The sequence below is a fragment of the Geotrypetes seraphini genome, chromosome 16, assembly GCF_902459505.1.
Source record: "Geotrypetes seraphini chromosome 16, aGeoSer1.1, whole genome shotgun sequence".
NCBI lineage: Eukaryota > Metazoa > Chordata > Amphibia > Gymnophiona > Dermophiidae > Geotrypetes > Geotrypetes seraphini.
In genome coordinates this window covers 27,516,984-27,540,387 of record NC_047099.1, presented here as the reverse complement: position 1 = coordinate 27,540,387, position 23,404 = coordinate 27,516,984, and the positions used below count along the sequence as shown (strand labels likewise).

General features: G+C 44.7%; 1 protein-coding gene across 2 annotated transcripts; it reads left to right on the top strand.

The window, feature by feature from the left end:
- The first annotated feature begins 1,416 nt into the window (after positions 1 to 1,416).
- On the top strand, positions 1,417 to 22,052 carry HAX1 (HCLS1 associated protein X-1). Of its 2 annotated transcripts, none has more exons than XM_033923726.1 (7): positions 1,417 to 1,968; positions 8,319 to 8,515; positions 13,187 to 13,380; positions 13,621 to 13,681; positions 16,311 to 16,426; positions 19,005 to 19,158; positions 21,557 to 22,052. In XM_033923726.1, exons 1-7 carry the CDS (start codon positions 1,919 to 1,921, stop codon positions 21,670 to 21,672), a joined length of 888 nt encoding a protein of 295 aa, XP_033779617.1. In that variant the 5' UTR covers positions 1,417 to 1,918; the 3' UTR covers positions 21,673 to 22,052. The 2 variants fall into 2 exon arrangements, with proteins under 2 accessions (XP_033779617.1, XP_033779616.1); XM_033923725.1 differs by having other exon boundaries at positions 1,647 to 1,968; positions 8,319 to 8,524.
- The last annotated feature ends 1,352 nt before the right edge of the window (positions 22,053 to 23,404 follow it).

Below are 23,404 nucleotides of genomic sequence, written 5' to 3'. Positions count from 1 at the left end.
AGGAGCCAGTATTGTCTTTGTATCTCACCTTTCTGTCAACACTTACTGTAAGCAACACAAATAGTTTAAAGGTGTTAATGCTGTGGGCTGAGAAGCAGGGAAACTGGGTTTGACTCCCACTCTGACTCCTGCTGAGCACGGCAGAGTCCCTTAACCCTCCATTGCCTCAGGTACAAAACCAAACAAAAATGTAAAAGATTGTGTGTCTACTATAAGGTATCTATGTATAATAAATGTGAACTGTTTTAGTTATACAACAGAAAGGCACTATGTCTAATTTATGACCCCTATCAGAAAATGAAATGACAAAACGGCCTGCAAGCCACACAGGTCCCTTAAAAGAGTATTTTACATTGTTGATGCCAGCTGTGTGAAGATTCAAAATTGCAGTGGCCAGGGAGAGGTAGGTAGAGGAGTCAGGAGCTGGAGAGAGAGAGAGAGTCAATGAGGGGAAGCAGTATCTGAGGTCCAAGGAGGGAGCGCTGAAGAATCAACATGGGGAGGGGAGAGAGCTGGAGAAGCATGGAAAGGATAGGGTTACCAATTTCCTGAGCTGCTGGCAGCTCAGCGATGTGAGCTTGCTGCCATGCTTCTCTGCAGTAACTTCCTGTTCATAAAGGCCAGACCTGCAGAGAGGGGGTTTCTAGGGCAGGCCGATAGCAACAGGCTCACTGAGCTGCTGGTAGCCCAAAGAAAATTAGATTCCAGCACCGAGGAGATAAGAAGGGGAGAGCCACCAAATTCCTTTTTAAGCTGGTCCTGCCAAATCTGGACAGACTCTGCAATTAAAACCAAAAAAAAAAACGTTTCGGACAGTCCTCTAAAAAGAGAGGTCTAGGTTTTTCAGACATATGGTAACCCTAGGAAAGGAGAGTGTTGCTGGAGAAAAGAGGATGGAGTAGGGAACTGCTGGATGGGAGGAGACAGACCGAAACAACAGAAGAGATTGGAAGGAAAAAAGAAGCACCCATGGGTTAGGAGGGAGAGAGAGAGAAGCACTAAAAGGGTAAAGAGGATGGGAAGAGGGGCAAAGGAAATGGATGAAAGTGTGGGACTGTGGATTGGGGTCATGTGCTCTTTTTTTATCTTCATAACTAATGGTAACCCTATGCAGCAACAGTAGTACAAAGAAGCACTTACCTCACACACAGGATCCTTCATGAGCAGAAAAAAAAATCTTTTTAAAAATACTGGGAAGCGCTCCAGAATGAGGCTTGGAATACACAGCTTGAGAGCCTGGAAAACTCAGACTCTATTGGATGACCAGAATGAGGCTTGAAATACACAGTTTGAGAGCCTGGAAAGCTCTGAGAGAGACTATTGGATGACCAGAATAAGGCTTGGGAATACACAGCGTGAGAGACTGAAAAGCAAAGAGAAACGCTATTGAAAGACCGGAATGAGGCTTGGAATATATAGCTTGGGAGAGCCTGGAAAGCTCTGAGAGAGACGACCAGAATAAGGCTTGGGAATACACAGCGTGAGAGACTGGAAAGCAAAGAGAAACGCTATTGGATGACTAGAATGAGGCTTGGAATACATAGCTTGATAGCCTGGAAAACTCAGACTCTATTGGATGATCAGAATGACAGCTTGAGAGCCTGGAAAGCTCTGAGAGAGACTATTGGATGACCAGAATGAGGCTTGGAATACACAGCCTGCGAGCCTGGAAAGCTAAGAGAAACGCTATTGGATCACCAGAATGAGGCTCGGTACACAGGGTGAACGCGACTCGCTGGGAACGCTCCGAGAGACGCTATTGAATCACTGAGGCTTGGAGCGCTAATTGCTTGGTTTGTCCAGCGAATGACGGCCAGGCCCCAAACTCCCGCACGCGCTGCCCGAAAGTTGCCCACAGCTCGGAGCCGAATCCGATCTCTGGCCGCCCTGCAGCTGGAAGCTCCGGCCCGGGCCCCCCATGAGCCTCCACGATCTCTTCCGGGGTTTCATCGGGCTTCCGAGGAGGAGGTGGGAGCTCGCTCTTTGCTTGTCTCTCTTTCGTGAGGTTAAGCAGCCCCTCCCCCTCCCCAAGAGCAGGCGAAGGCCTCAGGCCCTCAAAAGCTGCTGGGGGGGGGGGGGGTAGTAGGCTCGAGGGCAATGTAAGGCAGGGGTAGTGTGACCATATGGCTTCAGAAAAAAAGGGGACGGATTGAGACATCCGGGTTTTACTTCCATTGAAAGCAACCAAGATGTCTCAATCTGTTCTCCTTACTTCCATTGCTTTCAACGGAAGTAAAACCCGGATGTCTCAATCCGTCCCCTTTTTTTCTGGAGCCATATGGTCACACTAGCGGGGGTGTCCAACCTTTTGGCTTCCCTGGGATGCATTGGCCCCCCCAAAAAATGTTTCTGGGGCCACGCCAACGATGCAGCAAGAGAGAGGAGGGAGCCAGCAAGACGGTAAACACCCAGGGGCAGCAGTGGAAAACACTGCATCGCCCTCGTCCGGGGCTGCGCAAAATACTTCATGGGGCCGCAGGTTGGACACCCCTGATGTAAGGAGAGGGTGGCGGATGCGTGGAGAGGAAAACGGTGACGGAGTTTAAAAAAAAAGCGTGGGATGAACACAGAGGATCTAGAATCGGAAAATAATCGTAAATATTGACGAACTGGGAAGATTTGCACGGTCTGTGTCTGTGTATGGCCGTTTGGGGGAGGATGGGCTGGAGTGAGCTTTGACGGAGACTTCAGAACATGAGGACATAAGAATAGCCTTACTTGGTCAGAAGCCCAGCAGCCCTTCTCACGGTGGCCAATTCAAGTCACTAGTACCTGGCCAAAACCTAAGCACAGTACCGGGCAGAGCTTAGGATTCTTGCCCAGAAATAGCTAAGAAGAAAGAATAAAAATTAAATTGAATCAGGTTGGGCAGACTGGATGGACCATTCGGGTCTTTATATGCCGTCATCTACTATGTTACTATCCAGAAATAGGGGCTATTATCTGCAACAGCTCATGCAAACCTGGGTTTTCTTTTGATTTCCTAAAAATGGTATTGTTTTTATAAGAAAATATTGTAATTATATAATTGGATGTTGTGATTTCATCAGTCACAAATGCACAGCCGTGTGTGCAGACTTATGCAAAAAGAAACAAAATAAAATGTATAGCTGACAAATTACCCACCAAAAAATTTTGAAATTCTGTTTCAAATAATATCAAGATTTTTTCAGTCAAGTTTACCAAAGTAAAAATAATCTATTGATGCAACCGATTTGAGTATGACCAACTCATTGCAGATTGAAAAATATTTCAAATTGCAGTATCATTTCTAAGTGTAAAAACTTTAAAGAGCTCCTTTTACAGAGCCACACAATGCAAAGAAGCTTCACACTTGGCACACCGCTGATCAGTAGTGCAAAACTTAGAAATTAGGATGGATAATTTTTCATGAAAAAGTTTCACAGGCCCTTAAACTTTTTGATGTTATCTTTTAACGAATATGTCAGTTTTTCCAGAGCTGCTCAATTATCTGTTCCAGGAGGGGACTTTTGGCAGGTCCTGGTGTTAATGTTGTATCCCAAAGCAGTGTTCTACTACTATTAACTTTCTATCAGACGCATGCATCGCTGTACAGTTCCAAGTAAGAAAACAGTCTCTGCTCGAAAGAGCTTACAATCTAAACAGGCAAGACAAACAGGATGCCGTGGATACAGTTAAGGGAAACGGTTAATCAGCGAGCTGGGTAGTATTTGTAGTACATGATTCTACCCATTTAAATCAATGCTGCAGGTCCTATAATGCACCAGAATGACGTTGGTAGCTGTATCCCATACTTGTAACCATTGTAAAATTTCAAAGTTACAAATGTGTTTTAAACAGTTAACACTTAAGTGCTTCTACTGTAACCTCAGCAGTGATTGCCAGAGTTTGTTTGTTTACTGAAAAACGTTTGTAAATGTACCGTATTTCTATATAGAGTAATTTCATGGAGTGTCTCCTCACATTTCTACTCTTTGATAAAGAAAACTAAGGAACCTTTTACTAGTTCTATTTTTCTCAGGATTTTATAGATCTTTACTCTAAAGAGCCCAAACCTCTTATGGCTTTCCACATATGAGAGTTCCATCCATCACCTTAATCATTTTGGTTGCTCTTTCTATGTAGCTTTTCAAATTCTACTGTATCTTTATTGAGATGTCATACTATGAAGTGATACAGAGGCAGGATGTTTTATATTCTTTATTTCATTCTAATGTTTTCCACCATTCAGTTTGCTTTTTTGGCCACCGCTGCATTCTGAGTAGATTTCAGTGTATGGTCCACAATGAAACCTAAATCCTTTTCCTCAGTGGTGATTCCTAATATGGAGTCTAGCTATCATTTGGGTTATTCTTGTCCATATTAAATTTTATCTGCCATTTGGATGCTCAGCCTTTGGTCTCCCAAGATCCTCCTGCATTTTCTCAAAATCCACATGAATACAAGCAGATTTGATCACCTCACTCGTTCCCATTTCCAGAACATTTATAAGTATATTAAAACACTGCTCCCAGTACAAATCCCTGTGGTACTCCACTATTCACCTTCCTATATTGAGAGAATTTTCCATTTAACATTACTCTCGGTTGCCTAACTTGTAACCAGTTCCCACTCCACAGTAGGACATTGACTCCTATTTCAAGGATTTTTAGTTTTATCAGCAGTTTCTTAAGACACACTTGTTAAAATAGATCCACAGTAGCAACTTCAACCACATTTGTTCACACCTTCATAAATGCTATATATACTCAACTATAGGTTGACTTCATGCATAGCTCGAGGTGCAATTTCAGACCTAACAATGTTCTAAAATCCCTCAACCTGTGCACGGGTCCACCCTGCCCTCCAGTCCTTCCAACACCCTGTAGCAGCCAGCAATCCTTTCTCCCCCACTCCTCCCTCCAATTAGTCATTGCTTCCTGCCTATATCTTACTAGCTTTGGCCACAAGCCAGCAATCCTTCCAGGCTGTTTGTGGCCTGTTCCGTAGCTGTCTCTGTGGCTTCTGGTGACCTGTCCCAGAGCCATCTCTATAGTTAGAAAACAGGAAGTCACGTTAGAAGGGCCAGCCAGGTCAGAGGGCAAGGCCCAGTTCAGGCTGCAGGCAGTTTTTCTATATGACTGCTGCTGCCTTGAAGGGCTGAGGACCAACTTTGAAGGTGGGTGGCAGAGAGCAGCCATGTTGGGTTGATACCACATCGGGTGGGTGGTCAGGGACCAAGGCTGCAAGGTTGAGGTATGTTCGAGGACAGAATTTCGTCCCCATCTGGTAATACAGTTTTTCTTGTCTCCATCCCCATGGGTTTCCCGTTGTCCCCATCCTTTTGCACATCTCTAGTCTAGACAAAGAAAAAAGTGTTACGCTAAGGGAGTCATTACATTTGAAGCATAGTGCTCTTAAAGGAATATGCCTCCTTTTAAGTCTTCTTGTCCCTTATTTTGGAATTCCTTCAGGAAGGTTTTAAGAAAAGCCTAGTCCTAAATGTGCTTATAGTGCAGGTAGCAATCTTGGAGAGAGCGAGACCAGAAGGCTTTGAGCATGCGCAAATGCTCAAAGCCAGTCCAGCCCAGACCAGAAGAGGGAGGATCTCCAACGCACCACCCAGCCCAGGCCGCACCAGAAGAGGGAGGATCTTCAGGCACTGGCACTGGTGCCAAGTCGGGGTAAAGGAAGTGTCATTGACGTGGAGGGTGGGGCAACGCGAGTGGGGGGAGGATGCCATTTCACATGCTTCTGGAACGAATTATGCTCGTAAACCAAGGTTCCACTGTATATATATATATATATATATATATATATATATATATCTTCCTTTTTTTCATCATTAAGATTTAAGAAAGGGAGTATAATTCAGTAACACTACCAAATGACCAGAGTGCTTCTGAAGTACCTAGAATTTACTAATTAGTTTGAGCAATCGGATCACCTTTTTCTCTGGCCCAAAGAAAGATATGCGAACTTCCAAAGTCATGATTGCTTATTGGTTGAAAGATTTGATTTCCTTGACCTACATCTTAACAGGCAGATCTCCACCACTGGACATCAAGCTTCATTCCACTAGAGCAGTGTCTCTCAAACCTTTTTAGCTCCGGCACATTAAACAGAGCAAATGGTGTCCTCAAAGTGCAAAACCGAGGAGACCTGAAAAATTAACTCATAAAGCTCTTCCCGCTGAAAAATGTGCAACACAGACATATCCTCGCCGGCAAGGGGAGTCCTTGAACCGTTTACTGGCTGAATCCGGCCCACCAAGAGGATCCTGACAATCTTCCCAAAGGTCCAGGTCCACATCAATACCATCTTGCTCCTCTGGGCAAAAATCCTCATCCCAAGAGCCCCTCGGACGCTTGGATGAGAGAAGAGTAGAGGGGACAAAATCACCGCTGTATGGGACAGAACTGGGGAAGATGTCAAGGGCAAACAACCCCCCCCCCCCCCGAGACCCCTGGAGTGGACACGGAACCTCCAGCTGCCAGCACATAAGCTGTACACAGTGCCAATATAAATTCAGGGGGGGGAACCCCAGGCAGCCCCCAAGGGACTCCCTGCCATACCTTGCCCCTGTATTTCTAGAACAGAAGGAAGGTCACCTGAGGTAACAAAGGAAGGAGGAGGTTTCCGCTGAAATTGGACCTGAAACCGCCAAAATTGGAGCTCCTGTGGCCTGTTGTGTCTGAAAAGCCTGGGACTTTCCTCATGCTGAGGCCGAGGAACCGACCGCAAAAAGGGAATCCCAGCCGCTCCAGCAGTAAGAGAATCCTTTGCGAGGTACATGTGGCGGGGTGCCCTGTCCGCCAGCAACCGCTGCTGATGAGACCCCCCTCCGCTGCGACCTGCATAACGCTTGCACAGGACGGCCGCGAGTACCTTGAGTCTGAAGCACAATGAGCATTTTTTTCCCCTTAAAAGTGCTCATTGTGATGAAAAACGCCCTAGCTGTAATAACAATGCCAGTTAGATGAGAAAAACAATACAAACGGCAGTTTTAAAGGGAATTGTGCCCTTTACACCGGCACACCTCAGGATTTTTTTTTTTTTCTTAGAACAGACTCTACAGCTCTCAAAGCTGGAGGCCTGACCAACCAGGGGGCCAGGCTGCCGGCTGAGGCACCTGTACAAAAATGTGGGACCCAGCACGAGACCCGCTGAGTTTAACACCCCCGAGGTCGGACGGATCCCCAAACAGGACTCTTCCAAGCTCTATATGGCACAAAAGGGGAACCCAGGAGTCCAAAACAAAATTCCAACAGTACTATGAGGGGAGCTGAATTAGTCTTACCACCTGCTAATGGAGACTGAGGAAGACTGTATTGCAAGAGGGGAAGCTATCCTGATATACAAGTTTATTCACAGTCTCCACCTGCTGGTAGCAGTGAAGTATGAGGTATATAATCCATTCGTAAGGACTATACCATTCTACCAGGTGCTACAGAATGGGATGTTAATGCATTAGAAACATAGAAAGATGACGGCAGAAAAGGGCCCCAGCCCATCAAGTCTGCCCACTCTACTGACCCACCCCATTAAGTCTGAGTGCTGATGACTTAGTTCCTTTGTGCAAACTGTAGTCCCCCCACCTCCCTTCTTGAATTCAAATGGTATACCTTTTTTTTCTCCACAACCATTGGGAGGTAGCTTTGTGAATCTGGTACCCTTTTTGTAGATAAATATTTCCTTAGATTACTTTTGGGTCAGTGGTCCCTCTTGCAGAGTCTCCTTTCCACTGAATAAGACCCACCTCCTGTGCATTTATACCAGACATGGGCAACTCCAGTCCTCGAGGGCCGGAATCCAATTGGGTTTTCAGGATTTCCCCAATGAATATGCATTGAAAGCAGTACATTCAAGTAGATCTCATGCATATTCATTGGGGAAATCCTGAAAACCCGATTGGATTCCGGCCCTCGAGGACCGGAGTTGCCCATGTCTGATTTATACCTTGGATATATAGCCTGCCATTCTTACAGAGTTTCAGCCTTAATGGTCAAGCCCCTCCTTAGATAATTTTTAACTTCTTTTAAATTTTTTTTTCTTCCTTTCTCTTAAACTTCCCCTGTTGTGCTTCCCTTATTTGTTCAATCTTTCTTTACTATAAGTATATTACTACTTCCCCTGTTTTTAGATTTGTAATACACTTTGAAATTATGACAATGCGTGTATATCAAATTGTAAATAAAACTTGATACTTAGATCACACATGGCCAGGGTTGCTGCTGCTGCTATTCTCATTCTGCAAAGTGTGTTGTAGAACAAGATTGCAGACCTGCTGAAATGCATACAGTGTGAGTAGCAAAGATTTCCCTTCTGTAATTTATAAATGTCTTGTCTTTATTTAGAGACCCTTTCTTTGGCGGCATCTTTCATAGCGATGAGGAAGACAACGATGAGGAAGATGAATGTTCTGCTTACTCCTCCGACAGCGGATCCCCACGAGACTTTCCGTTTGGCTTCAGTTTTGGTCCCGGAGGGCACCGCTTCCACGATAGTTTTGGCTTTGAGGAATTTTTTAGAGATTTCAATGAACTTTTTACAGGTATAAGTGGTGAGTTACTGGCAGTCGGAAGACATGACATTAATAGGACCTGTGTTCTTCATGTGTTTTAGTTCACAAAGTCTCTGTGTGATATATACACACACTTGTCAGTGATATCTGCGCTCAAGCATTTTCCTCCGCTTGTGTGTGCACACACACACCCTATAGCTAAGAGAAATGCTTGACATACTGACATTAACGTTCCAAATTAACATCTCTCTTTTTTTTTTTTTTTTGTAAATCTTTATTGACATTTCAAACTTTATAATGTATACAATTGAAGAATCAGTAAAAACTGTATGAAAATACATTGTTATCACATTATTACATTGAACAATTTTTTAATCACCTTATCTTAATTATAAACAATAATATTATATATTATACTATCAATATAATAATAAAAAAATTAATTTTACTCTTCCAAATAAAAATTCCACCCCCCACCCTCCCTGGATGTGTAAAGGAATCTAACGAGGAAAAAAAAAATCATAATTATAACGTAATAAAATTTTAAAAATTCTTTCCTTCTTAATTGCGTGGCTCTTGATACATCAGGAAAAATCCTAACCAAATCTCCACAAAATTTTGTCAATCTATTTTTAAAGTAAATTTTCATTGTTAACATTTTATCTATCTCACTCATGCATGTTATTACCAGAGTGGACCTACTCTGGATCATATCCTGACTATCCTCCAAGAACTCTGTCAGATTTATTTCATTAGTAACCAGGTGGTCCACCTCCTGGGCGGATTGTATTTTCTTTTGCGGACCATGAGTTTTATTCTTTAATGTGTTTCATAACTGAGAAATTGGAGGCAGTAAGATTCCCAAATAGTATGGAAGGGTTTAAGATTCATAAGGATGAATCAAGAACCATTTCTATTTTTCGTTATTGAATGGTGGCATGTCTTCCCATTGTTGTGGGCTTTGAAAGGAATTTTGTTTCTATGTATAAATACTGTTAAATTATGTTAAGATCCTTTTTTTCCTTGTATCATATGATATTAAATTTGCATAAAAAAAATAACGTAATAAAATTAGTCAATGGACCCCATACCTCATCAAAGGACTTGCTCGTACCTAAATGTTCTCCCATTATCTTTTCATATTTATATGCTGTACACACAGTTGCCCACCAAAAATTGAAATTAATCCTATCATGATTTTTCCAATTGTATGTACCGTATTTTCACGTAGATAACGCGCACCTGTGTAAAACGCGCACACGGGTATAGTGCGCGGGAAACCGACATATATGTAAAAAAAAATTTTATATACCGCTCACACCCGTATACCGCGCATGCTGCCCCAACTCTCCCGTCGCCGCCCGACTCTACTCTGGCCACCCCGACTTCCCTTTCCCCCGCCCCGACTCTCCTCTCCCCCTTGAAGTCCTGTCCCCACCCTGAAAGCCTGATGCCCCCCCCCCCCGACGTCCGATTCACCCCCCCGCAGGACCGTTCGCACGCACCCCCACCCCGAAGGACCGCTCGCACGCACTCCCACCTGCACCCCCACCCTGAAGGACCGCTTGCACACCCACAGCCTCCCGACCCCCCCCCCTCATCATATAGAAGCTCCTACCGGTGTCCTGCTGCTTCCTCTTGGCGGTCCCGGCCCTTCTGTGAGCCCTGCGTCTGCGCTGCTTCGTCTTCCGGCGGTCCCGCCCTTTCTCTGATGTCAGAGAAAGGGCGGGACCGCCGGAAGACGAAGCAGCGCAGACGCAGGGCTCACAGAAGGAACGGGACCGCCAAGAGGAAGCAGCAGGACACCGGTAGGAGCTTCTACATGATGAGGGGGGGGTCGGGAGGCTGTGGGGGTGCGAGCGGTCCTTCAGGGTGCGGGTGCAGGTGGGAGTGCGTGCGAGCGGTCCTTCGGGGTGGGGGTGCGAACGGTCCTGCGGGGGGGGGGGTGAATCGGACGTCGGGGGGGGGGTAACTATGTAAAAAAAAATTGTAAAACGCGCTCACGCATATAACGCGCAAGGTTATGCACGGTTTGTAAAAACCGTGTATAACGCGCGCGTTATATGCGTGAAAATACGGTAATCATTTGAACCCCTCCTACTCCTGTCAAAAATCATCTCTAAATTCCTGTTTGAAACTTATTTCTCTAACTTTTCCCTGAACACCACTGTATCTAAACCCCCTTTAAATTGATCCCTTCAGCTGCTTCTAAAATTTTTCCTTCCCACTATTTTCTCCACATTTTTCATCTTGCCTGTCCAGGCTACTGCTTATCATTTCTATAGCGCTTCTAGACATACGCAGCATTGTACATCAAAGCACAGAGACAGACCCTGCCCCAAAGAGCATACAGTCTAGTCAAGACAGACCAATTGGACAAGAAGGTGCATCTATACACAGTGCTCAGGTGGGGGGGAATTACAGCGAGAATGATAAGACGGATATCGGTGCTTAGCATGTGGGTTGGAGTTTGGATTTGAATACTGCCAGAGACGGAGCCTAATGTATCGAGTCAGGATTCCGGAATTTTATTGTTCTTTGAGATTCTGTAATGTTGCTATTATTTGGAGTCCCCTAAAGAGTAGCAACATTCCATGAAGAATCTCCAAACATTAGAAACATTCCGTTAATCATTTGTATAGCGCTACTAGATATACCGCAGCGCTGAACATCAAAACACAGAAGAGACCGTCCCTGCTCCAAAGAGCTTACAGTCTAGTCAAGACAGAAAAATTGGACAAGAAGGTGCATCAATACAGAGTGATCAGGTGGGGGAACCGTATACAGCTGCATTTATGAAGTCATCAAGAAATCTGGGTATGACCCCGATGCATTGTGATGTCACTGAACGTTCAGACAGCTTCTGCTTCTACTAATCATTTCTGTAGCGCTACTAGACATCAGAACACCGAAGAGACAGTCCCTGCTCCAAAGAGCTTACAAACTTGGCAAGAAGGTGCATCAATACAGAGTGATCAGATAGGGGAACGATAAGACAGATATCGGTGCTTAGCATGTGGGTTGCAGTTTGGATTTGAATACTGCCAGAGACAGCTTGATGTACCGAGTCAGGCAGTCTGTCCCAGGTATATGGTGCAGCAAAGTAGAACGGATGGAGGCAGGAGTTGGCTGTAGAGGAGAAGGGTACAGTTAAGAGAGACTTACCTGATGAGCGGAATACCCGGGGTAAAGTGTGGGAGAGATATTGAGGAGCTGCCGAGCGAATACACTTGTAGGTCATTAAGAGAAGTTTGAACTGTATGCAGAAACAGGGAGCTAATGAAGTGACGAGAAGAGGGGTAATGTGGGCAGAATATGAGGCATGCAGCAGAGATTGAAGGGGCGTGAGATGGTTTAGCGGAAGGACAGTGGGAGCAGTTTGCAGTAGTCTAGGCGAGAGGTGATGAGGGTATGGGTAAGGCCCTAAGCAGTGCACTCGGAAAGGAAAAATCAGATTTTAGTGATATTGTAGAGAAAAAAATGACAAGTTTTGGCGGTCTGTTGGATATGTGAAGAAAAGGAGAGAGATAAGTCAGACTACCCCAAGGTTGCGAGACGGTGAGGATGAGGGTGTTGTTCACTGAAATAGAGAATAGGGGAAGAGGAGAGACGGGTTTAGGTGCAAAGCTAAGCTCAGTTTTGGCCATGTTTAATTTTCGATGGCAGCGAGATATCCAGGTAGCGATGTCAGACAAGCAGGTTGAAACCCGGGATTGAATGTCTGTAGAGATTCCAGGTGTAGAGAGGGACCTGTGAGTCATCGGCATAGAGGTGATACTGAAAGCCGTGGGAGATTAGAGCACCAAGGGAAGTGTAGATGGAAAAAAGAAGTGTTCCTATGACAGAGAGAGCCCTGAGGTACAGCGGGATGGCAGTAGAGGGGGATCCACCACAGCATATGCTGAAGGTGCGATTGGAAAGATAAGAAGAAAGCCTTGAGTTAACAGAGCCCTGAAATCTAAGTGAGGACAGTGTATCAATGAGTAGGTGGTGATTTACGTTGGCAAAAGCTGCGGATGGATGAGGACGGAGTAGAAGCCTTTGGATTTGGACAGGAGCAGGTCATTGGAGACTTCCCTAAGGGCGGTTTCTGTGGAATGAAGAGGACGAAAGTCTGATTGAAGCGGGTCAAGAATAACTTGAGATGAAAGAAAGTCAAGACAACAGCAGTGAACAGCATATTCAAGTAGCTTGGATAAGAGGAGGAGGGAGACAGGATAGTAGTTGGAAGGGCAGGTAGGGTCCAAGGTATTTAGGAGAGAGCCTTGTATAGTGGTAGAGACAGCCTTGGGATAGCAGAGTGGTAGAGAGAAGGGGTGAAACTGCAGTGGAAAGAGTGTCAGGGTTGATGGCCTGAAGATTCCTAAATGTACAAGTGGAGATCAGCTGGGGCTGAGGGGGAGGGTGATGGATTGTGAAAGTTAGGATGGTCAGAGAGGGGAAGGACTGCCATGGAGAAATTAGTTATAGAGCAGTTGGAGAAGAAGACGAGATCATGTGGTCATTCTGGTAGATAGGGGTGGAGGAGCACAGCTGAAAATCAAATGAGGATGTTAGGACTAGAAGCATAAGTGTCAGAGGGGTCGTTAGCATGAATGTTGAAATCACCAAGGATGAAGGAGGGAGATGAATGTTCCCTCCCCCAATTAACACATACTTCTCCCTTCTCAGTTGTCATCTTTGTGTTTGTTTTCTTCTCAGAGCTTCCCAGGATTGAGGCTCCCCCACCAGCTGCAGACTCCTCTGGGGATAAAAAGAAGGGTCAGACGATTCGGGATTCTATGCTAAAATATCCAGACAGTCATCTTTTTCATGCCGAGGACAAAGCTTCAACTTCGCAGATGGAGCAACGGGACCAAGTGCAACGCAGTCCTCACTGGGACCCTTTCAGTAAAGTGAGCTGGACTTCTTTCTCTTGTGCCCACTTGTGGGAGAGCCCTGGGGTCACATGATGGGAGGATGAAAGGGGGTGCTGGATTCTTCTTAGGTAAATGGGATCTATGGGCCCCTATATATGCAGTATGTGTTTGAAAAGATTATCAGTTGAGCCTGGGAAATTATGACCCATCTTCTTTTTTAATTTTTTTCTTTGCTAATTAGTTTAATTTTTTTTTTTTTTTTTGCTTTATACTTAGTTTAAAGGTACTTGGAAGATTTTTCCTCACACAAGACATGATGACATGAAAGAAGACAAAGGTTAGTTCACTGAGCTGAAGGCTTCTTCTGGGTTTTGAGATTACAGCTTCTCATCTGAAGTGTACCTGAGAGATGATACTTCCTCTGGCATTGCAAGGATGGATGATTTGTATACAAAACCTCTTTCCTCCTTGAGGAAAGGAGCAGCAGTAACTGGCATGTTTGTGAGAGCAGACAGGGACAGCTTTGCCAGGTGGTTTAGCGGGGAAGGTAGCAAGTCCTTAAGTTGGGCTTTCCACTTTCCAGGTTGACTGGGGCTGATGACACTCTAGAGGCAATGTAACTGTCTTCAGTCATTGCTTAAGGGTAGCACACAAGGGGGCTCGGGCCTGACCAGCACTTCTGTACCCTTGACAGCACTGTCAGCGAGGAAGCAAACTGGAAATCGCCAGCAGGGGCAGCGATTCTCAGATGCTGCCCGCAACTAACCTAAATAGAAGTCTTCCCTCTGCTACATGTACTCTGTCTCCTTACTGACTCAACTTACTATTTGGGTGGTACGCGGCAGATGGGGAGACTTTTGGGTTAGCTGCGGGTAGCATTTGAGAATCACTGCCAGCAGCCCTTCCATAGAAAAATATGTGAAGGTAGGAGGCAGGGGGAAGACTGGCAGAGAATGCATGGAGAGAAAGACAGAGGGACTGCACATGGGAGAGGTAAGAGGGAGGGTTAATTTGCTGGGGGTGGGATGTGAGAGATACTGAATGGGGTGGTGTAGGGAAAAAGAGGGAGAATTGTTTGACATAGGATAGGAGGATGAAGTGTAGGGGAAGAAAGATCTATTGAATGTGTGGTGGGAGGGAGAGATGTTGCAAGGGGTGTAGGGGAAGAAGAGAGGGAGAATTGTTGGACATGGGTTGCAGAGACGGAAGATTGCTAGAGCTGGGGGTGGGAGGGAGAGATGTTGCACAAGGGGGGAAAGGAGCAAGAGAGGGAGAAATGTTAGATGTGATGATGGAGGAGAGAGAATGGGAGATGCATGGGGAGGGGAGAGAAAGAAGGGAAGAGAGGTTGGATATGAGGGTGGGGAAGAAGAAGGGAGTGAGATGCACAGGAAGAAAGAGGGCAATGGATTTAGGGATAGAAGGGAGGGAAGAGAGATGCAGGACAATTGGAGGGAGAAGTGCTGGCAGGAGGTGGAGTGAAAGGCACAGGGAAATGTCAGGCTGCAAGAATGGGGAGGGGAGAAAGAGGGAACAGGTGCTAGGCTAGAAAGGTGGAGAGAAGATGCTGGAAAAGGAGGAACTTTGTAGGAGAGGCCAAAGGAGGGGGTGGCAAGAAAATGAATGAGAGGATAGTGATTAAGGAATAGAAATATGGTAATGGGGAGTTCATTAAAGATAGGGAATGGAAGGCTGGATGAATGAGTGAGATGGGGAATTGAAAGCTAGTGGGTGAAAGGAAATGAAATTTGATAGGTAACTGAAGTAAAAAGAAGGCTGAGAGAGGGTGAAGTTTGAGTGAATAGTGGCAGTAAAGAAAAAAGAGAGGAAAGAGCTAAAAAGGAAAGATCAATATGTCAAAGGTAGATGAAGAGACAAATGGACAGCAGCTGCTTGAAGGAGAATTAGCAGAAGAGAAACAGGAAAGCTGAAAAGAGACACTGGAACCAACATGATGGAAAAATAAAATGTACAGACAACAAAGGTAGAAAAAAAGCATTTTATTTTGAATGTATTAAATGTGTTGGCTTGGGGAAATATGCATAAGAAATATCTTTGTATTAAGTTAGTAGTAAAGGAAATACATTTCTATTTTTATTTCTCTAGTGTAGTGCATGCCAGTTTAACTTCTTGGGTTTCTCAAGTCAATTTTTTGATCCTTTGTTCTGTATTTGGTGAGGGTCTGTTAGTATGATAGCAATGGCAGGTGAGGAGATTGGAGGGGATGGGGAGCCCCCCCCCTTTATTTTCTGTCCTGGGCCCCCAGCATGTCTAACACCAGCCCTGGCCCTTGCTATAGCTGGTGGGGATCTCCAAGCATCAATAGCTGAGGATCTCCTCCAAAGGCAGACAGAATTCCCTTTTACTAAGCTCTGCAGTGTCCTTGAGTTGCTGCTAAGTATATATGTGTGGGGTACCGACATTGATGTCTTTGAGACATTGTTGCTGTCTGCCAAATTTGGTAAAATAGAGTTCTGGCCACCTTTAGAGGAAGTCCTCCGTTGACAGAGCTTGGGGATCCTCATTAGCTAAAGTATTTATATTTTGAGTTGTGAGGTGCCAAGGTAGGGCAGAGCAGAAAAAATATTGTTCCCACCCCAAATTGGCTGTCTGGCTGCGCCATTGGAGATACCAATACTTGGATTTAGGATTTCTTGGGTCCAGGCAGAGTCCAGTCAGCGCTTAAAGGTGACACCAGTGCTTGGACGCAGGATCTCGGATTGTGTAGATCCAGGCGGAGGCCTGGTACATGGCTTCTGGCCTAAGATCATACTAACAGTGTGTGAGTGGGGGGGGAGATGGAGGATGTGAAACAGCAGAAAGTTGTGACTGTTGGTGTAAAATCCCATTCTGGGTTCGGATTGAGCTGGAGATACAAGGAAAGCCGAGGGAAGGGAGGAGAAGTGAAAAAAGAGCTGCTCTGCATTCAGCTCCTCATGGTTTGTCCTTTCCTGATTTTTTTACAGATCTGGATTCACAGGCTTCTTCACAGGGTTTGGATGATGCTCTGAGACTGGAGGACCTGCAACCCCGATCCTTTTTCAAAAGCATCTCTGTCACCAAGATGATAGGTGCAGATGGGGTGAGTGGGGCAGAAAGCCTATAGGAATATGGGAAGGGGGTAAAGGGTTTTGAATTTGATATACTGCCTTTCCGTGGTACAACCAAAGTGGTTTACTTGTATTATATAACAGATACTTTCTCTGGCCTCATAATCTACGTTTTGTACCTGGGTCAATGGATGGTTAACTGGCAGCTCCTACAGGTCTCTTGTGTGGTGGAGCCAATGCTAAGAAACAGCACCAGCTCTTTATACGCCTTCTGTTTTTAATTGGTTTTATTTTCCAAATCTTGCAGCCATAGAATGTAATGTCTGGTTCCATATGTAACTTTTTATTAGGAGGTGTGCAGTGGCTCCTTGTGACCCTGAGCAAATGATCCAACTCTCCACTGCATCGGGTCCAAAAAAGTATCTTAGATTGTGTGCCTGTTAGGGCCAGCAAAAGATCCTGTATATAATATGTAAATTGATTAGATTGTACCACAGAAAGCTGCTATATCAAATCTCTGCAATGAATGCATTATTAATTACTATTGGGGAAAAAAAAAGAATCATCTTACTGCATCTCCTGTCTTCCTCCAAATGTGTTTTTCCTGCTCTCTTCCTACTTCCAACCCCTGTCCTTGACGTGATCTAGCAACTTTCCCTCCAGTTACAATTCAACCTCACTAGCCCCTTGCGCTGGTCTACCGTAAAAGTTGTCTTCTGTTGCTCCATGGCAGCAGCAGCTTTATACATTTGCTGTCTGAAGGTTTCCCTCTGACTGGCCCGTCAATGGAGGCAGGACGGACTAGAGCGGACATGTCAAACTCTGGCCTGCGGTCTAATAAAATCTGGCCCGCCAGACAATTACAAATTTGCACTTAAGCTGGTCCCCTGGCAGACATTTTTTACCCAATCGCTGCATCACCCGGCTTCCCGGTCTCACATTAGAACAGCCTGCATAGGATCGCTGGTCGGCTGTAGCAAGCCTAGCAGGCTGCTGTAGCCTCAGCAGCACGTTCCCTCTGCCGCGTTCCCGTACGTGAGAGGAGGGACGGGAACGTGCAACGGAGGCTGATGACAGCCTACTAGGATCGGCGATCCTCTGCAGAATCCTTATTCCATATGATCCCCCCCAGAACTTTAAGGTCCTCATCCCAATATACCCTTAATGTTCCATCACTAAAAATAATAGGCACCCGCCGTGCATACATCTTTTCAGTAACGGCACCGTCTATTTGGAACTCAACTCCCATTACATTTAAGAGCAGAACAAAGTTTGGCTAAATTCAAGAGCAGCTTAAAATGCTTTCTATTTAAAGATGCATACGATTGATGTATCCTACGCCTTCTTAATTTATCTTCATCTTTTATCAATTTTAAAACATTTCCCAATCTTTTCCCTTAGTTCCTTTCCTTTATGCTTGTTTTGGTTTTTTTTAAGAATTGTAATTTTTCCCCCCTTTCTATCCTTTTGTTCTACCCTTCCCCCCCAAGTAAGTCTGTTTTCGTACTGTTTTTATCTTATTTCTGATTTTAACTGTACAATGCTTTGAAATGTTATGTAAAGCGTTTTAGCAAATTTTTAATAAACTATAAACTTTAATGTGAGGCTGGGAAGGAAGGAACAGAAGGCCAAATCTCGGTCCAATAGGAAAAATGCCAGACCTCTGGGGAAGGGAAGAAGAAAGAAGGAGACCCTGGCAAGCGAGTAATCAGAAGACAACCAGAGCCTGGAGCCACAACATGATTTGAATAATGACCAGACAACAAAAGGTAGAAAAAATAATTTTATTTTCTATTTTGTGATTACAATATGTCAGATTGAAATGTGTATCCTGCCAGAGCTGGTGTTAGACAGCAGATGTGAACTAGGACCTAAAAGAGAGAGGAAAAGTATTTTTAATTTATTTTGTTTACATCACAGAGCCGACGTGGGGTTGTAACCCTATACTTTGACTAAGACTAAGGGGTCCTTTTATTAAGGTACGCATTTAATAAAAGGACCCTTAAGTATCTCAATAAAAAATTTGGCCTGCAACTTAGCCTATGTTTTAGATTTTGGCCCCTTATGTGATTGAGTTTGACACCCCTGGACTAGAGAGAAAGCTTTGGAGCAGGCCGCATATGTGCAACACTGCCACTGCTAGAAACCAACAGACCACCACCTTGTAAGGTAGACCAGAAGCATGGGAGTGGGGGCATTTGCCAAACTGTGGGTAGAAGGGAGTGAGCTGTAGACCTGCAAGCAGAACTGGAGGGGCCATGAGTAGAATATGTCTACAAGGGGTTGGAAGGGAGATTATCAGTTATTTATGGAAGAGAAAGAGGATGGGATTTGAGATACCGCCTTTCTGGGTTACAGTCAAAGCACTTTATATATTACAGGTACTTTATACCTGGGCAAAGGAGGGTCAAGTGATTTGCCCAGAGTCACAAGGAATGGCAGAAATAAATGAAATACTTGTTTGATCATAATTAAAAATTTTAATCAAAATGCAGCTCTGATTTCCTAGTTACTCAATGTGTACTGTATAATGACCAAGGAAGTTTGGGCTGCTTTGGTGTTCCTGGACAGAGAACCTGAACATATATTTAAAATGTTATTTTTGTACAGAGCATAGAAGAACATCGCACATTGCAAGACAGCCAAGGAAATAGAGAGACCATAGTCACCCGAAGGAAGGGGGAACAGGCACTGATCTCCACCAGCACTAGGAACCAAGAGGGAAAGGAGGCGCACACAGAGAAGATGATCAACATGGATGATAGTAAGCAGGAAAAGACCAATAAAACGGGGGAGAATCCTACTAGCTTAGCTCATTGGCAAAGACCAGGCTGAAAATTATGAGCTGGTAACAAGTGTGGAACTTGTCACAGCTGCACTTTGTGAATGTGTGTGAGATATAACATAAGTATTTATTTATATACCGCAAAATGTGTAAGAGAGAAGGCTTCCGGGTTAGCCACGTGTAGGAACCGCAGCCGTGGCTTTGTGTAGAGGAGGGAGCCAGCCAGAGGAGGGAGACTTGAACTTGGGCCACAGAACAGAGGGAGAGAAAGATGAGTGGCGCATTGGGACATGAAAGGGAGGAAGAAGGTTGCGGTCAGACACAGAAGGAAGGTAGGGAGCACAAACTTCGAACAAAGGAAGGAAGGAGGGAGGGCAAAGAATGAAGAGATGGAGGGGAGCATGAACCTGGGACATAAGATGGAAGAATGGAGAGAGTGAGGGAAAGAGGTGCTGAGGTAGAGGAAGGAATAGAAGAGAAGAATTGTTGGGCAGGGTGTCTGAGTGAGAGGGAAAGAGAGAGTGTACACATGAGGAAATGAAGAAAGAGGAGAATTGTTAGGCATAGGGAGGGAGAGAGAAATATTGGATACGGTGATGGGAGAGGCATGAGGTACAGATGCATATACAGGATCCGAGTTGCATACAAATTCAATTCAAAAATGTTTTTTTTTTTTAATGGAACTCATTCTTAACCCAGGGACTGTCTGTATATCAAAATTTCCATAACTCTCTGAACCTCAGTGATGTCGCCAAAATAGCTCAAATTCTCATTGCCATCTGGGATTTATACATCTAATCGTCATTTGTTCCATAAAGAATGTTTAATTGTATACCGTATTTGCTGGCATATAGGACACATTTTTAAGAAAAAAATAATTTTCTATATTCACGAATTTCCATAATTTACTGTTCTAATTTCATATTTGTGTCTACAAAAAAATGTAACTAGGGTACACTGTAGTTAGATAACTTTCAGTCTTCATCCTCAAAACCCAGAAACAACGTGACACAGACCTCGCAGCGTCCGAGAAAGAGCAGAAACAAGTGACGGTATATTAATATAAACCAGAAGTTATAGAACGACTGAAATTTCAACTCATAATTTTGATTACCGGTACCTAAGACGCACCTCATATTTTAAGCTTATTTTGAGGGGGGAAAAATCCATCCTCCGGGAGTCTTTTACCGCTCCATAGAGTGGTGAAAAGCTTTGTCCCCATACCGGTGATGAACAGATATCGACTTTACCTGTTCCTGAGGTTTTACTTCGGCTACCTGTAGGGATGGGGTCATCCTGTCATCCTCTAGTTGAAATCACTAAGGATGAGGGAGGAAGATGGGTGTTTCAAGAAAGAGGAAAAGCCAGGAGTCGGTCATTGAGAAATGAAAAGAGGGACTTGTCAGAGGGGGTTGGTAAATGACAGCTAAGCAGAGGGGTTGAGGTGCAAAAAGATGGATAGAGGAAGAGAAGAAGTGAGACTGAGGTGGAATAAGAAGTTGAAATCTGCAAGAGGGTGAGAGAAGTAGCCCAGTGCCACTTCCACGACAAGCCAGGCGAGGCATATGGGAGAACAGGGCAGCAGCTGAAGTAGTCATTCTGGCAGATCCAAGTCTCAGTCAGTGCGAACAGATGGAAAGATCAAGAGATGAAAAGGTCATGGATGTAGGCGAGCTTATTGGACACAAAGCAGGCATTCTACAGGGCACTTGAGAATGACAGGGAAAGGAGGGGGACAGAAATAAGATTGGTGACATTACAGTGTGATCCACATGAATACGGTGGGAGTTGGTTGGGAGGACCAGGGTTGGGGTTGATATCCCCAGCAGAGAGCAAAAGAAGGAACAAGAAGCTATGGGTGAGGGGGAAACAAGGGAGGCCTTCTGCACAGCAGGCGAAATGCTCACAGCGAGAATGGGGACGGCGAATGAGAGAGAACATGTTGAAGTTTTAGGGCAGGGAAGAGGGTGGTAGACAAAAGGGAAGGTGAGGTAATAGGTTCCAAAAGCGACTGATGTGGGGTAAAGGGAGAGGTTGGGGAAAAGTGCAAAAGCCATTGTGGTGGAAGGGGAAAGAGGAACAATGGGAAGAAACAGGCTATGAGCTAATCTCAGATAATGAGGGGTCACGCGCGATAGGCATGGTTATATCAGTGTCATAGGCTATGTGCTATTTAGTTGGTTGGGAGCGGCTTCCGGCAGGCTAAATAACGCTGAATATTGGCGTCAGTATGTCTAGTTAGTTCCTGAACTTTAGCTCTGGAGTCTAGATCTTTTGAAGAGTTTTCTCCCTTCTGGCCACTCTTTGTATGTAGTGGTAAGGAGGCAGGATTACCCATTAATTTCTGCTATTTAGAATGACTCTTTCTTATCCATAGGGGATCTTGCACAGTTCACTGATGGATGGAAGCAGAAAAGGGAAAATGATGCTCTGGATCTGAAAGACACTGTGTCAATTCTTGACAGATTTTTCCAGAGATGGTTTTCAAAGTGATACCTGTGTGGCCTTGTGAGAAGCAGGCTGCCTTTTTCTGAACCCAGAGCGACTGCAAGCAGCTGAATTTGAAATAGTTATATATAATATGCTACAAACATAGGAGCCAAACATAATTTAAACAAAAAAGTGACTATATTTAATATACCACAGTGATATTTTCATAATCCATACCTCCTGTTATGTTCCCTTTGAGCCACAGTCTAACTATTTATATTGCAGAAACCAAAGTAAGGATCAGTTGGAAGTCTTATATCTACTACTGCATACTTTTCCAGGTCCCTGAGCCCTGGCTGGGGGCAAAAAAGCACTAATGCCAGTGTATAAATCTGCTAATATCTGAAAGCTTGCTTTTTGTTTTATTAAATCCTTAAGCTAAAGTATTGGAGTTGCCTTTTATTTTCTGGAAGTTCAAAGTTTCTGCTGTAATTTTTGAAAAATGTTTTCTGGTTCCCAACTTTTTTTCTGTAACACCGTTTTCTCTGCAGATAAGCAGGGGTGATACCATCTGACACCCAGTATGGCTGCATTCCCCAACTGTCAATGGAGAACGTGTTGCATATAAGCAGACCCTCTTCTAGTGTATTTTAAATTAAAGCATTTCACCTTTTAGATTAACTGGTTCGACTCCAGCTCAGGTTGATAAGGAGTTTGGTCAGTATTTACACCAAATGAAAAGAGGACTAAGCAAGTTTCAGGTATGGCCAAATGACTGGCAATTAAAATTCAGTGCAGAAACTATAGTAAATGACAGCAGTACAGTTTCAGTAATAACCCCCCCTGCAGCTGCATTTTATTATATTCCACCTTTACACAAAGCGGATTACAACAGTACATTCATAATTAAAATAATAACATTCATAATACCATATACAACACAGTAAAACATCCGCATTACATAAATTTTCTTTATAGTTTCCTGAGAGGGATTATTAAATCCAATTTTTCTGAAAAGTACCTACCTCAATGTGCATATCAACACATTTTGAGTAACCTTTACCCCCTTCCCCCCCCCCCCCCCCGGTAAAAATAAGGCATCTTGGTCTTCACTGCAGAGACCATCTTTGAAGGCCCCCATCGCCAAACTATGGTGTTGAACGCCTACAGAGACGGAGACCTTTCCCCCGGGTCGAGAGTCTGCCAACTGAGAAAGTCATCCTGCACATTTGCCACTTCTGTCATATACACGGCCGAGAGAGCCTTTAAGTGAGCCTCTACCCACCAGAAGAGAAGTTGAGCTTCTAGATGCAATGGGGTGCTTCTGGTGCCTCCTTGCCTGTTGACATATGGTACTACCACTGTCATATTGTCTGAGACTTACTGGCTTGCCCTACAGAGACATCTCTTGTGCCTGAAGCACTAGATGAATGGCTCTAACTTCCAAGCAATTTATGGACCACTTCTGCTAAGCCGGAGTCCAACGCGATTGGACTTGGTGTCCATTGCAATGAACCCCCCTCCCTCCAAACCATAAAGGCTGGCATCAGTCACTTGTAGCTCCCAGGAGGAGATGTGAAGTGGCATGCTTCTGAAAAGGGCAGCCAGCCTCAACTATCACCTCAGGCTGCTCTTCACTGGACGTAGCCAGGGAAGTGGCTATTGTAGCAAGTGTGACTGAGGGGACCAGTGAGAGACAAGGTCTCGTGTGCGCTCTATCCCAAGTAACCACCTCTTTGGTCGCCACCATCAACCCCAGACCCTGCAGATAATGCCATGGGAGCCTGTCTTTGGA

What these genes read in the sequence shown, in the direction of transcription:
- HAX1 (XM_033923725.1), top strand. Translation starts at nt 1,919, where the DNA reads ATGAGCCTCCACGATCTCTTCCGGGGTTTCATCGGGCTTCCGAGGAGG. An exon ending in ATCGGGCTTCCGAGGAGGAG is followed by an intron (nt 1,969 to 8,318) that starts GTGGGAGCTCGC and finishes GTCTTTATTTAG; the next exon opens with AGACCCTTTCTTTGGCGGCA. An exon ending in GATGATCAACATGGATGATA is followed by an intron (nt 19,159 to 21,556) that starts GTAAGCAGGAAA and finishes TCTTATCCATAG; the next exon opens with GGGATCTTGCACAGTTCACT.